This window comes from Cynocephalus volans, chromosome X (genome assembly GCF_027409185.1).
Source record: "Cynocephalus volans isolate mCynVol1 chromosome X, mCynVol1.pri, whole genome shotgun sequence".
Taxonomy (NCBI): Eukaryota; Metazoa; Chordata; class Mammalia; order Dermoptera; family Cynocephalidae; genus Cynocephalus; species Cynocephalus volans.
Window position 1 is genome coordinate 70,053,868 of NC_084478.1, and position 15,983 is coordinate 70,069,850.

At 41.2% G+C, this 15,983-nt stretch overlaps 1 protein-coding gene across 1 annotated transcript; it reads left to right on the top strand.

Moving 5' to 3' along the window:
• Positions 1-232: 232 nt before the first annotated feature.
• LOC134367543 (A-kinase anchor protein 4-like) lies at positions 233-8,531 on the top strand. Its single transcript, XM_063084285.1, has 5 exons — positions 233-328; positions 1,388-1,438; positions 1,951-2,052; positions 5,183-7,288; positions 8,376-8,531. The coding sequence occupies exons 1-5, from the start codon at positions 233-235 to the stop codon at positions 8,529-8,531; spliced, it is 2,511 nt and encodes an 836-aa protein (XP_062940355.1).
• The last annotated feature ends 7,452 nt before the right edge of the window (positions 8,532-15,983 follow it).

Here is a 15,983-nt window from a genome sequence, read left to right on the forward strand (position 1 = left end):
GGGAGTCTAAATTGAAGGAGACTATGGGTTTTGCTAAAAGATAATGATCCTGAGCATCAAGTTCAAACATTTCAGTGTCCTTCCCCACTACTCATCCTACCAGCTCCTAGCCTAAACCTATATAAAACACAGAGATGGGTTCAGGACCCTCTCCAGAGATTCTTATCCAAACTGACCCGGTTTCTAAAAACCCTATATAAGCATTTCAGATTTCTTTTATTTCTCTTTCCAGATGTCTGATGATATTGACTGGTTACGCAGCCGCAGGGGCGTGTGCAAGGTAGATCTCTACAGCCCAACAGGACAGAAAGATCAAGACCGGAAAGTGGTAAGATACAAAAGGACTCCTACCAAAAAATTAGAAAAAAATGCCATATGGGTATAGATATCCTGGGGCCCAAGATAAACTAATGCAAGCTGATACTGTGACTTCTCCTAGCAACCAAGCTCAGTAAAGTCTGTCATAGCCAACACACTCACGCATGATACAGGGATAAATGAAGAGTGGGGCAGGGTGAGGAGTGATGTAAGGGAGGTGGAGAGGGGAGGGCTAGGGAGGAGACAGGGGAGGGAAGAGTAGTGGTTACCTCATAACTAACCCCTATTCCTTAAGACCTAAGTCATAATAACGTCACCTAACTATCAGTAAGTTACACTGGGACCCTTCGGGAGTGCAAAATACTTCAAGCTCAGTTTCCCAAACCTCAAGTGATTTACATAATATTTCATATTTTTTATCATGCTCAAGTACCACTCATACTATTACTTACTTAATATGTGCTTTTGCAATGTTTTCAAAATCAACTTACGTTTTAAAAATCACCATCACCCTAAGCATTACCAATAATAGCACAGGTTTGGAGTTCTAGTATGTATTTTCCCCAATGCACAACAAAAATGCACTTATTAAACACAGAAATGATTATACATGTACCACCTAAAATTTTCTACATCATCAACAGTAAAAATATCACATTTTGAGAAGCACTAGTGTAGTAGAAAGCACCCTAAACTAGAAGCCAGGGAGACTGGATTCTAACACAAGCTTCAACTTTGGGTTTGTGTCACTTGGAAAAGCTGCTTCTCTTCTCTGTTTTCTCATTTACTACATGTAGGTACTGTACTTTGGGCCTCTATCTGACAGGTTGGTATTCTCATTTAAGAAACAGAGTAATGCTAAGATTCTGTCTGCTTAATACTCACAATATTAAGATTTACTCTGTACTTACTAAGTTCCAGGCACTCCGCTAAAAGCTTTGCATGCACTGTCTTGAATTAATCCCCATAAGAATCCTGTGAGGTAAGTGCTGTTGTTGTCATCTCCCAGAAAGAGAAATAATAGCCTTTTCTAGAGTTATTCTAAATTCATCCTCCTAATTTGATACAGATATGCTTTGTCGATGTGTCTACCCTGAATGTGGAAGATAAAGACTCCGAGGTGGGTATTCTCTGCTAAGAGTTGGAATGGGTGGGAAAATGCTGAGAAGGGTTATCAGTCAAGTATGAGGAAAGGGAAAAGCTGTGGCAGAGGGTGGAAAGCCATCATTCTCATGATCCCAGGATCCCTGGTTCCTAATTTACTGTCACTCTTGATATAAAGTCTCATTTTAGAAGCCACTTAAGTTGATGGTAGGGCTGAAAGAACTAAAACATGGAAGATAGCTGTCAGAAAAGTTCTTTAAAAAACCTGTCTAAAAGGATGATGACTAATGGAATATGGTCCTTGAGATTGATGATTTTGTAAACATCTTCGGAGGGGGAAGTAGTAATTGGTGGAGGGAACTTTGTCTTATTCTTCAAAGACTAGCTAGCATTACAAGCCTACCTCTCCTGCAGAAAGAAAAAGGATAATAGGAAACATGACATTCATGAAGTGGTAGCCTAGGGGGGTAGCTTGGAGAAATCTCAAAAAGCATCTGTTCATAAGAATCTCGCCCTTTAATTCCATAGGGTGCTGCTGGTTGCAGCTCAGAAGGTGACTTAAACCTGGAGACTCTGGAAGAAAAAGAGATTATCGTGATCAAGGACACTGAGAAGCAAGACCAGTCTAAGGTATACTTAGCCTCTGAGATTCTACCCCTTCTAATTACAAAAGACCAATGTTTTTTTTTTAATTGAAGCACAATGGATTATACATATTTTAGGGGGTACAACATTGACTACCATCACCTGTACACAATGTGTGTTGATCAAATCAATATTATTAGCATGTTCATTATCACAAATAATAACCATACTTTATGCTAAGTCTGAGGACTCTGGTTCAGAGACGGTAAGAAAACTATGGTCAAACAGGCCCATTAGTTTGAACACTATGACATTCTAGAGAACACAGGCCTAAGTTCAGGGCCACAGTAAGTGCAACACCCAGTTATTTAATGATGGGACTAATCACAGAGGTTCAGAATGCCCTTTCCTGATTTTCAGGTACCTACTCCAATCAGAATTTTGCTATTTTTACCCTAACAAAGATGTGGGTGTATAGGCAAGATCTTTTGCAATGTTCTTTGCTGGCTTGTAATGGACTTGTGTGCCCTATATTGCCCAACATCCAACAGAAAAGAAGGAGGGATACGGAGCAGAGAAAATCCATAACAACCAAGAATTTGAGTGCCTAGTCTCCACTCTGTTGTCTAAGAGATTAGCCAGGCTGTTGGGTAACTTAAAGTTAGAAACAATTAGATTTGCACACTACTGTCTCATACATAATCCTCTTGTTTTTGTGTAAGTATCCCAAATTATATGTTAGGCTCCAGGTTTGGGAAGGGCATTGGAGCACACAACAAGTCACCCCCACATCCCTACAAGCCTGGAGTCGCTGGTATTGGGACAGGATATTTGGCTTTAGCACAAAAGAATCAAATATTTCTTGTTCTGTGTCCCTAGGCTAACAAGTAATAACCAAAACATCATTTCTGACCCCAGAAACCTTTATAGTGAGAGCAAGGAAAAAACGTTACATAACATTCTCCAAAGAGTTTTGGGTTTAGTTGGGGGTGGCCAACTCCATTTTGGAGTCTTAAGAAAAGCATAAATTATACCTGGCATTTATTTTTAACAGAGCAGCCCATATTTCCTACACACAATGCAGATCTCCTTGATTGTAACTTAAGCCCATTTGTCAACCTGATCATGACCTCACACTTCCAGGAATTCAGTGAAAAGAGAAGAGAGGAAGCAAGGCGAGGGGCAAAGAGGGCAATGGTATTTACTGATGAATGCACACTGTGTACATAATACATATACACATACCCATACATGGGCATACACAGTCACAGACATAGATGTACACATATAAATTTATACAAAGTGACACGCACATCAGTATATACATTTACATACATTAACAAAAGATAATTTATACAAGTAATGATACACACAGGCCTGGCTACATGTGATTGAGGAACACATACAAGCATTGATATATCAAACTCAATATATTGATCTATTCATATACAAGGACTTACACACATATACAAAGATATACGAAGTCATATATAGAGTCAGATGCAGTGACATGTCAACATGTAGTATACATAAACACCCATCTTACACACAATGTATAAATATACACTCACATTAACACACTCTAGCCTTGATCAAAATACAGTGACTATATGGACCCAGGTATTGGCATACATACATATTAATATACATGTCTATGCAAAGACATGTATGGTCATACACAGTCATGCTGACACACACACATAGAAACTTACACAAAGTGATACACTTTCACAATCGTTTGTATGCATTGATACACACATTGACATGAATGCTGTGACATACCCACTCATGTATTCACACACATACTCAAATGCCAGGGTATGTGCAACACCGACACACACATTGTCAAGCATTGACATAGCATATAAGTATAGCATAAATTGGCACCCAATTCATTGATGTACACAGTCATTATACAATCACCTACTTACACATATCCATATTTTAACACACACATTCATTAATATTATAATAGATTAATCTATAATATATCAATAGATACTATATTAATATAATGTATCAATCTATTATAATATTAGTGAATGTGTATGTTAATGTGTAAATTTCTGCTTTAATATACATAAATGAATTTATAGCTTCATGACACATACTAGTGAGTTTATATCATAAACATATACATAGACTACTCAAATTGACACTTGCTCATTTTTATAGTCAGAGACATACTGACATACACACTCATATCTTGACACATGCAAGTACAAATAGATATACTAGTATGCACATTTTGACCTATACAGTAAATATATACAATGGGTAACAATGTCAAAATACATTATTATGCATGCTTACACATGGTCACACATATGCACACACATACACATACTGGCACATTTTCACACACTAACAATACAGACTGATACATTCTCACATCTGTTGAGATGTTCACACAAATGAATTCCTATGTCAATGTACATATACACACACAACAGTCACATTCACACATTGAAATAAACACACATACTCATACGGTACTGACAAGCATATTGATAACACCCGTGTATTAGTCTGTTTAGTGTTGCTATAACAGAAATACCTGAAACTGGGTAATTTATAAGGAAAATACAATTATTTGGCTTATGATTCTGGGACAGCTGCATCTGGCATGGGACTCAGGCTGCTTCTACTCATCGTGGAAAGCGGCAGGCAGCCAGTGGGTACAAGCAGATCACATGGTGAGAGAAAGCAAGAGAGAGAGAGAGAGAGAGAGAGAGAGAGAGAGGAGGTGCCAGGGTCTTTTAAACAACCAGCTCTCATGGGAAGGGAACTAATAGAGCGAGAACTCACTCATTACTCTCCCCACCTAGGCAGACCACTAATCCATTCATGAGGGATCCACCCCCATGACTCAAACAGTTTCCAACACTGTCGCAATGGGGATCAAATTTCCACATGAGTTTTGGAGGGGACAACACATCCAAACTCCATCAACCTGTATATAGTTAAGTGTACAAATGTATATACTGTTAGCTTTCGTTGCTGCCACTTCTGCTTACATGTGTACTAATGGATATAATTGAATGTTATATTCCCATGCCAATTCTAAAAGGTCAAGTCCCTAATCTATGCAATTTAGAAGATATATCTACTAAATGAAATAAGGGGAAAAGAAGTAGCCTACCCAAACTCTTATAGCTAGATGTTCTTTTTTCAGATGGAGGGATCTGTATGCCTTTTCAAACAAACTCCCTCTGATCCCATGAGTGTCCTCAATTGGCTTCTCAATGATCTCCAGAAGTATGCCTTGGGTTTCCAACACGCACTGAGCCCCTCAGCCTCTAGCTGTAAACATAAGATAGGAAACACAGATGGCGAATATCACAAAATACCCTCTGGGAACTGCTACAGTGTCTATGCCAATCAGCTGAACATGGATTATGTGGCCAACGGACCTCAAAGCCTACATCTAGAAATGACAGCAACCAAAAACACCAACAATAACCAAGGTCCTTCGACTCCTCCAGCCAAGTCTCCTAGCACCCAGAGGGCAGTTATCTCCCCTGAAGGAGAATGTTCTACGGATGACCTTTCCTTCTATGTCAACCGACTATCTTCTCTGGTAATCCAGATGGCCCATAAGGAAATCAAGGAGAAGTTAGAAGGTGGAAGCAAATGCCTTCATCATTCAATCTATCCACCCCATGGGGACAAAGGAAAAAACAGCCCCCGCAGTGCTGTGAGCAAGATTGCTTCTGAAATGGCCCATGATGCTGTGGAAGCGACCTCTGCAGAAATGAATGGCAATGGGGAGGAGTGTAGGGAAGGTGACCAGAGGACATTTCTGTATAGTGAATTATCCAACAAGAACAAGGGTGGAGACAAGCAGATGTGCCAGAGAGATAGCAAAGACTTTGCAGATTCTATCAGCAAAGGCCTCATGGTTTATGCAAATCAGGTAGCATCTGACATGATGGTTTCCGTTATGAAGACCTTGAAAGTGCACAGTTCTGGCAAGCCAATTCCAGCCTGTGTGGTCCTGAAGAGAGTGTTGTTAAAGCACACCAAGGAAATTGTGTCTGATTTGATTGATTCCTGCATGAAAAACTTGCATAATATTACTGGAGTCCTGATGACCGACTCAGATTTTGTCTCGGCTCTCAAGAGGAATCTGTTCAACCATGGAAAACAAAATGCTGCTGACATCACGGAGGCCATACTGAAGCGCCTGGTTAGTGCCCTTCTTGGCGAGAAGAAGGAGACTAAGTCTCAAAGTCTGTCATATGCATCTTTGAAAGCTGGGTCCCATGATCCTAAATGCAAGAACCAGAGTCTTGAATTCTCAGCCATGAAAGCTGAAATGAAGGGGAAGGACAAAGGCAAAACGAAGCCAGACCCATGCAAGTCATTAACCAGTGCTGAGAAAGTTGGTGAACACATTCTCAAGGAGAGCCTGACCATGTGGAACCAAAAGCAAGGAAACCAAGGTAAGATGACTACCAAAGCATGTACCAGTAAAGAAGAGAAAAGAGAGAAGATCAGCCCTTCCACAGATTCACTGGCCAAGGACCTAATTGTCTCTGCCCTTATGCTGATCCAGTACCATCTGACTCAGCAGGCCAAGGGCAAAGATACATGCAAAGAAGACTGTCCTGGTTCTACCATGGACTATATGACTCAGAGTGCCCAGTATGAAAAGTGTGGAAGTGGCCAAAGTGCCAAAGCAATGTCAATGAAACATCTAGAAACTCACGGAGCTCCTGGACCATCCACCTCTCTAAAGGAAAATCAACAGCTGGACTCCGAGAAGCTGGATATGTCAAACATTGTTCTAACGCTGATTCAGAAACTGCTTAGTGAGAGCCCCTTCAACTGTGATGATCTATCTGAAGGTGAGAACAAGCGTTCTGAGAAGGCAAGCAAAGCAGCTTCTGTGTCCAAGAGATCTAACAGAGGGGAAGAACAATGCCAGGACAATCAAGAACTTGACTTTATCAGGGGGATGAAGCAAATGAGCTGGCAATTTATAGATCAGCTGGTAGAATCTGTGATGAAGCTGTGCCTTATCATGGCTAAGTATAGCAGCAATGGCGCAGCCCTTGCTGAATTGGAAGAACAAGCAAACTTGGCCAGATGTAGTCATGATGGTGAGATGTCACAGAACAATCAAGACTCTCCTGGGCCTGAAGTCATCGTCAATAATCAGTGTTCTACAAGTAACTTGCAGAAGCAGCTCCAGGCTGTCCTGCAGTGGATTGCAGCCTCCCAGTTTAATGTGCCCATGCTCTACTTCATGGGAGATGATGACGGACAACTGGAGAAGGTAAGGAATGCATCAAAGCAAGAGAAGAAAGAGGGTTAGAATGGGCAGAGGCGGGGAGGCAGCCTTGTACTTAGAGCCTAAGATTGATCCAATTTCTTTTCAAGTCTATTCTGTACCATGTGCTTCATGAAATACTTTCACCTCATAAAAAGACACAGAAGTGCTGAACCACTAGCTAAGTGGGGCAGTGGACACCTCAAGGCCTGTGTATTTCCACCAAGAGGAGGAGATTGAGATTTGCTCATTTTATCAGTGACTGTTTCAACAAACTATTTGGTAAAACATTGGGGAGTGATTTTTTAGTCTTACGTTTTGAGTTTTAAGATCCCCAAAGGACTTTGGAGAGAAAAAAAAAGAAAAAGGGAGCTCCTCCCCTTTGAGGTAATAGAAGTGTCATGGACCCATTTTGTCTTTGGCCAGAAACAATTTAAAACTAGTCTCATTATGACTTCTATATTCCTCCCCAAAACTCACAGGTCCTACAAGTGCCCAGAAAGTGCCTGTCTCCTTAAATTTTATGCCCTCAGTGCCTCACTTGCCTCACCCTCGTCCTGCTCCTCAGATCCCATGAAGGCCAGCATTATTCATACACATACACACATTCTCTGTGTGTGTGTGTGTCACACACACACAGACACACACACACACACACCATAGCTGCATTTCTTACATTAGATGGGTTCCAGAGAAACCAAATACTTAACCAAATTATTTTCAGTCCAGGAGATGAACCCAGGTAATCTCCTAACCCTCAATCTCATACTTTCTTAGGGAGGCGGGGGTAATGTCTACCCCAAACCTTGACTAGCACAGAATAACCGAAAGGTCCAGCATCTGGTGAGAAGTATTTAATGAACACAGTTGGTTTCAGAGTTTGTTTTTAAAGCTCAAAAGCAAAGTACCTTTGGCATTTTGATAATGTCATTAGAGAAGATTCAAGGAAAAAGGAAAGCTATGTCAACAGCCTCCTTCCAGATCTTTAATCCTAGAATCATAGGAGTGAGGGCTGTGGGGTGTTCACTTTGTCCAGCGGGTCCTTCCTCCAAAAAGCACCAGGTGACTCAAGCTAGCTCTGCTCTCTCCACAGCTTCCTGACGTTTCAGCTAAGGCAGCAGAGAAGGGGTACAGTGTGGGAGACCTTCTTCAAGAGGTCATGAAGTTTGCCAAGGAACGACAACTGGATGAAGCCGTGGGAAACATGGCTAGAAAACAACTTCTAGACTGGCTGCTCACTAACCTGTGAGCTAACAACTCCTTTGACTCCTCTCCATCCTACTCCCCCCAGCAGCATTCCATCCCAGCTGGAGCCCCCTCACCATCAGGCCAGTGAACTGCACAATGCATGATTGTATTTCCTAATACATCTGAGCAGTTACACTGTGCCAGTACAGGGTGTCCGACAAGTTGGGCTAGAAAATGAATAAAAAAATTTAAAAAAAAAAAGAAGTGTCATTATTTTCTTGACAGATTTATCTGAGGCAAAGGACGGAATAGATCCAATTCCCAGGACTGGTGATACAGTGTTGGATTTGTGTCCAGATCTCATTCTGGGTTATTTTCTGAGCACCCAAGATACAGGGATATAAATGATGTCCACATCACTGAGTAATCTGGTTTGTCCAAGTAATCTCGAATTCATAGTCTAAAGTTTTGGCACCTGTGGCCTCCCTGTTTCTCCCAGAATCACATACCTAATTTGATAATCCCCTTTCTAATCCCAAAGATGCCACTTTCACGTTAAGAGTGTGCAGATGGGCTACCTTAGATGAAAAGCAAATTGAAAAAAGTGTATTGCCCATGGACATTGCTCTGCCTTGCCACCCCCTTTCCCCCGCAGTGTTCACTGCACATGGCTAAATACTTATCCAGAACTACAATGGGATCTGATTTTCCCCCATATGTTAGTAAAGCTTCCTTATAACTAATATCCTTCAATTGAGATTTCTTTGTCTTCCACCACTCTGAAAGAAAAATTTTCCAGAACATAAAGTTATAGGGTGGAAAATTCCTCATGAGTCTCAATGTCCCAGTGTCCTGACATGAGGACAACCTCCCCTTTGGGACTAGAACCAAGTTCCTAGATTTGTTCTATGCTTCCCAGAAGTTAACTGCAATGCTAAAACTCATTACAAATCAAGACAGTCGTTTCATCCCTGTGGTCCTCTGTTAGCTAGTTGCTGTGTGCTCTCATGGCATGCCGTGGCACCCTTGAGGTGCTGTGGCTTAGTAGAACAAGCACAGGATGTGACATCCTTCTGGACTCAACAGTCAAAGCTTTGCCCCTCACTAGTGGCATGGCCTTAGGCAGTCCTCCAGACTTTGAGCCTATTTCTTCATCTGTAAAATGTAGCTAAAAATTACAGTATTTAGAGGTCAAACTGGTGGAATAGATGTGATAGTGTTTTGCACAGGGTGAATCTTGTAACAAATGCAGATATGTGAAGGAAGCTGTACCTTCAAAGCCCCTCCTAGCACAGTTGAGAGTGCTCTCTTGATTTGTTTCAGAACTGAAAGTAAGATCCTCTGAGTATGGGACCCAGAGAAACACTTTTGGGGGGAGGTAAAAGGCACACAGGCAAACTTTGCCAACTTCCTCACAATGCCTGGATTAGTAGGGTAGAAGCAAAGGCAGGCCCCTTCAGAGCAGGACCTTTAAAACTCTCCAGCCCAGACGAAAGCTGATCAAACATTTTCCAGTCTCACCTCAGCCCATGAAAAGCCTTGGAGTTGAGCCACCACAGATCCTTCTCTTTGCCCTTGAAGAAAATCCTTAATAAACAAATCCCAAGGCCAGGGCTGCATTTCTAATGACTCAATCATCCCTGAGCACAGCTGGGTCCCATAGTAGTTTATTTCTTTGATTAACTTGGCTCTTACCTTGCTCCTGATTTTTATTATGAAGTGGCCTTGGGGATTCCTTGGAACGTGGAAATAGAGCAAAGGAAGTTATATGTTCTGTTAAATGAGGGGGGTTGAGGCAAGATGGTCCATAAGGGCCCTTCCAGTTCTGACATTTAAGGATTATAAGAATAAGTTTCTTTTGAATAATTTCTAAGGGAAACGTGTGTGAGTGAGGTAAGTTCACGGTAAAGAAACTTGATTTTTGCCAGAGCTAATTGACAGACTCCAGCAGAGAAAGGAATGCTTTGGGCCACAAGGACCCTGACAAGGGTCTGCAGGAGCTCAATAGCCCTTGAGGTTTATTCCTGGAGAGTGAAACCCTGGCATCCCAATAGCAATGTGGCCATGCTTAGTGCCAGCAAATGGAAATGGACAAGGACTTCTGCTGAGCTGACAGCCCTGCATATAGTAGGAAAGGGACAACGGGAGCAGAAAAAGAGGAAAACATGGTTCTCTCCTGGCAGGTGGTGTGACTGGCTTGCTATCTCTTGCAAACAGTTTCAATTTCTCTGTCTTCTTGCCTTCGTTTCAAAAGAAAGTTGGGAGGAGAATTTGTCTGGGAGGTTACTTCAGAGCCAGGACTAGACTGTGGTGAGGCAAGTACTTGCGTCAGGGGCCAAAAAACTCAGTAACCAAGGTAAATAATATTTTAATGCAATATTTTGAAAAATCAAAATTAATGCCCAAAAAACCCCACGATGAACAAAATATCAAAAATTTTAATACAGAGAATCAGTAACAGTATTGTGCCAAGCCCTAATGAAGCATGAAGCAAAAGGAAAAATTGGTAAGACTGATTTTATGGGAGTAACACTTTATGGGAGATTGCCAGGCACTATTTAGAGGATGTATTGCCCTTAAAGCCTATATCAGTACAAAAGAGAAACAGTCAAGTCCATGCCTAAAAAACTGAAAAAGGGAACAAATAAATCAAACAAGTTTAGGTAAGGAGAAATAAAATTTGAAGCAAGGAAAGAACAAATGGAGAAAGCAAAGTTTCACTTAATCCTTCAAATGTCAGGGGTTGGGGCATGTTGCAGTTGTTTTTTCTCTTGCTTAACATGAAAAGTACATCTTTCCAAACAAAAGCTCATATTAGATTAATTCTGGTTAAAAAAAAGGATCCATGAGAGATTGCCCCTGCTAAAATTCTATCTTAAAGTAGTTCTAATAACGAATGAAAAAAAAAATAAGTGAAAAGTAGAAATATAGGAGAGGTAGAAATAAAAATACTGCTTTTGCAAATGATGTATTTGCACATCCATGAAAATCATATCCCCAAATACCAGAGGTAACGAAAGAGTTTTGCAAAGTTATATGATAGAAGATACTAGTGAGCTGTAAGAATTTGTCATCAACTAAAACAGTTCCAGCTGCTTTTCCCCCAGTGACTCAGAGACATGTAAAAAGTTCACCAGTTCCCCCACACTAAATCTTTGCAGTGTCAGAACATAAATCTAAAAGATTCTATTAACTTCCTATACCCTAGAGCCACCCAGACAGAAAAGGGAGAGTCTATTTACAATAGTGACAGTAATATTAAACACTCAGGTATTAAGGAAGGCAAGAAATGACAATTACAGAGCATTTACTGAGTGCTGGACACTACTAGGTGCTTTAATTCTTTCCTAAACCTTGTGAGATGGTTTCTTCTTAGCTGCTTTTTATGGATTGGAATTTAGAGGCTCAGGCTTAAATGCCTTTTCAAGGTCATACAATCAGTAAGTGGGAGAGGTGGGATTCAAATCCGCGTTTGCCTCATGTCAGATACTGTGCTCTTTCCATTCTGTCACACCATCTATTAACCCAGATCTATGCTTATTAAAGGAAGAAACTATGAAACACAAATGAGAAGAATAAAGGAATACAGATAAACAAAAAACCGGATTATGCTCCTGACTGGTAAAACTAAACAACACTCTCTAATTCAACGAAAGGTCTTAAGTAATGTCAATTTAAATCTTTATGGGATAGTCTCAAAATATGTCCCCCAAGATATTTATTAGTTACAAAGGGAAAAATAGAAACTTTACAATGTAGAACCTGTCAGTCACATGTTAATTAGGTGATCGAGGTTAACATCACTAGTAAAGACATACTGATATCATGTATCTCCTGATAGGATGTGATGAGAAGGGCATATCGCCTTGTTGGCATTCTTGCCCAAAACCCCTAAACCCAGGCCAATCATGGAAAACCATCAGACACACCCAAATTTAGGGACATTCTACACAATACCTGACCACAATTGACTGCAAGAGTCACTAGGGAACATTTTAGGGTGATGGAAATATTCTATAAATCTTGATAAGGGAGGTGTTTAACACAGGTATATACATTTCTCAAGACTCATCAACCTCTATGCTTAAAATAAGTGAATTTTATTCTATCCAAATTATATCTCAACAAAGTCGATGTAAAACATGTTTAAATTTAATAAATACCTATAGGGAAAAAAATTCCCCTTCCACTGTTCACCATTTGAAGGGTTTGAGCCCGCAGTTCCAGAGTGAGATTTGGGTTCACTCAGTCTGCTGTAAGAAGGTTGGATTGGAGGGAGTGGTCTGCTGCTCAACTAACTGTTTTTCACTTCCTTTTTATTTGTTTTTTTTTTTTTTTTTCTTCCTTTCATTATTCCTTTTTAAAATGCCAGCCTCACTGGACTTTAGGTTAAAAGGATCTCTCCACACCTGGGCCAACATACCCCTTGGGGGGCAGGTGGGGGAGGTAAAATGTGCCCCCTATGACTGGCTGGGAAACCCCAGCTATGATGGACACAACTGGTGAAAGGGAGGGTAGCAGGTTTTCACTTTCCTTCTCTAAGGCTGCAGTTTGTCTCATGCCTGTGTTCACCATTCTCACTCCTACTACCAGATGCCAGGAACAGTGGACTCCAGACTCCAGAATCTCTCCCACTCCCAAGTAACACATGGCTGTATTTTCTCTGACCCTGAAGTGGTTTCACGCAATTCCTCCCAGAAACTATAAATCCTGTGCCAGAACTCAGCAGGAGGGGGAAGCAAAGGCAAACACCCTGACCTGCTAACCTTCTGGGGGATGGGGGGTTGATAGCATATGGCTTCCAGAGCCCTTGCTTTCGGAAAAGAAATTTATCTTGTTGGGAGATTTCAGGTGTCTTTGTCAGCCCGTCCTGTGACACAGACTATCTGCTAGAGGGAATGGGGGATTGCCAGGGAAATCTCTGGCACCAAATGGTCTACTTGTGAACTGATACAGCCACTTAGTTCTCCTCATTCCGATGCAATTCTAACCAGGCACACCAAGAATGACTTGTCATGTTTCTCCATTCTCCTCTGAGTCTACTCTTGGGGTTTCCTTTCTACTTCCCTGGCACTTCCTTCTCAGTCTCTTTCATTGAATACTCTTTCTCTGCCCATCTGATAAATGCTGGAGTACCCCAGGATCTATCCTCGCCTCACTGCTCTTTTCAACACCCCCAATCCCTAGCTGCACCCACTTTACAGAGGGTTGGAGGCAGGCCCAGGTGGGACATTACCAAAGGGAACTAGTGCTAGGGTTTGGTTCCTGAAAGACATCAAGAACCAGAGAAGGCAGAGGAAGGTGTGAGATGGAGTCCTCCCAATAGTACTTCTTTCCTGGGGTCCTGGAACTTTTAAAATGTAGATTTCCAGCCTGCCCCCACGCAGGAAAACTCTCAGTTCCTTAGTTTTGTGTTGCAACTAGACATGCATATTTTGAAAAATCTTCTGCAAGTGATGTCCTATTAGCCCTTTTTATTTTGAAAAAATTAAAACCTACAGAAAAATTATAAGACTAGAACAATGAGTACCCATATAGCTTTACCATCTGCCTTCACCAATTGTTAATATTTTGCCATCTTGTTTTATCTATCGAGCACACAACTGACTAAAATTGTGTATATATAACAATTATTGTATAAAATTATCATTATCTTGCTGGACCATTTGCAAGTTAGTGCAGACATCATGATATTTAACCCTAAATACTCCAGTGTGTATCTCCTAGGAACAAGGACATTCTTCCACAGACAATTCAGATTAATTTTTCTTAAATATCTCAATAATGGTCTCTATAGCTGTTCCCCTTTACTCTATCCAAGATCCATGCAACTGCATTTAGTTACCATATCTCTTTAGTGTCCTTTAATCTACCACAGTTCCCAGCCCCTTTTCTGGTCTTTTATAACATTGACAGTTTTTAACAGTTCAGTCGTTTTGCAAAATATCCAAGAGACTTTGATCAGAGTCAAAGTTGAGAACAGCTTTAAAAGTACTTTAGTTTGGAGAGGTCATAACTAGTCAATGAACTGAAGGCCAAAATGGAGATAGCACCATGGGTTAGGAACTGCGTGAAAACTGGAAGGAGGTAAGGAGTGAGGAAGGATGGTGGCTGGGCAGATTGCATGGCTTAAATATATAAGGTCACAGCTGCTATTTTTCCTATAGCTACAAACACCCAAATACACCCAACAGTGACTTCTTCAGTCTTCCAAACAGTCTCCTGCATCCCAGGCCCTTATACTGAACTGTCTACTGGACATAGAAATTTATTGAGCATCTAATAACACAGAATTAAATATAAGATAAAAAAAATAACATAGGATTTAAATAATATTTACAACCCCCAGAATTTCTAAACATAGAAATGTATTTATTTATTATGTCAGGTACTGTTCTAAGCACATTATATGCATTAACTCATTTAATCTTCAGCACGGCAAACCCTCTAGGAGGCAGGAACTATGACTGTCCCTGTTTGAGGGGTGAAAAAATTAAAGCACAGAGGGTAGTTATTTGTTTGGGGTCAGACAGCTAGTAAGTGGTGGCATCAGAATTTGAACCCAGCAAGTTCAAAAGTGAAGCTCCAGAGCCTTCACCTTTTTAAAATTTATTTTTTAAATTATTATCCAGTAAAACTGACTTTTTTTCTCTTGGTTTGCAGTTCTATGAATTTTAACACATGTACAGATTCATGTAGGTGCCACAACGAACAGGATACAGAACAGTTCCATCACCTCCCAAAAACTCCCTCTGCTGCGTGTGTGTGTGTGTGTTTTGTCTGTGTGTGTGTCTGTGTGTGACCGGTAATGGGATTGGAACCCTTGGCTTGGTGTCTGCTGCCCTTTTATCGTCATGCACACCCTCACCACCTATGGGGAACTTTTTTTTTTTTTTTTTCCTTCTGCAGTCTGTTTCCAACGTCAGTTGTTTTCAAAAATTCTGCAGTGCTAATCGGGTCCACGTGACCAAACAGTGGCCAGTTAGGTCGGTGGTGAGGAACGTTTAGATCGGTTCTCAGAGTTCTCATTATGCTAATTAGGATCAGAAAACGTGCACAGAGGTCAACGATAAACCACAGAGTTCGTAACAGCTTTATGAGCCCCGCGCTCCTGAGTTCCTCACTTTCCGTTAACTCCCGAGCTTCCCAGTACTTCCGTGTTCTGGGGGCCAGAAATAACCCACTTCCGGGATTGCGCTGTGTCTGTGTCACGTGGCGGGGGGGGGGCGGGAAGGAGACAGAAAAAAAAAAGGCAATCGGTTTTGGCCCCTCCTTCTCAGAGCTGCAGCTCTACTAAACAGAGAAGCTTCTTCTTCAGAGTTTTGGCTTCTTCAGTTTCCCATTCCTGGCTGCTCTTTGCCACTGCCATTACCCAAGTGCCTGGTGACTGGGCTGCAAGAGAACAGAGAAAAAAGCACACAGTTATTTCCACTACTGTCCCTTTCCCGCTCCTCCATTCAGAAGTAAAAGGTTTCTACTGGATCTCCACACAGCAGTGCTCACTTCCAGGTTT

Coding starts and splice junctions, on each gene's coding strand:
- LOC134367543 (XM_063084285.1), top strand. CDS start 233: ATGTCTGATGATATTGACTGGTTACGCAGCCGCAGGGGCGTGTGCAAG. Junction 329..1,387: donor AAGATCAAGACCGGAAAGTG/GTAAGATACAAA, acceptor AATTTGATACAG/ATATGCTTTGTCGATGTGTC. Junction 2,053..5,182: donor AGAAGCAAGACCAGTCTAAG/GTATACTTAGCC, acceptor TTCTTTTTTCAG/ATGGAGGGATCTGTATGCCT.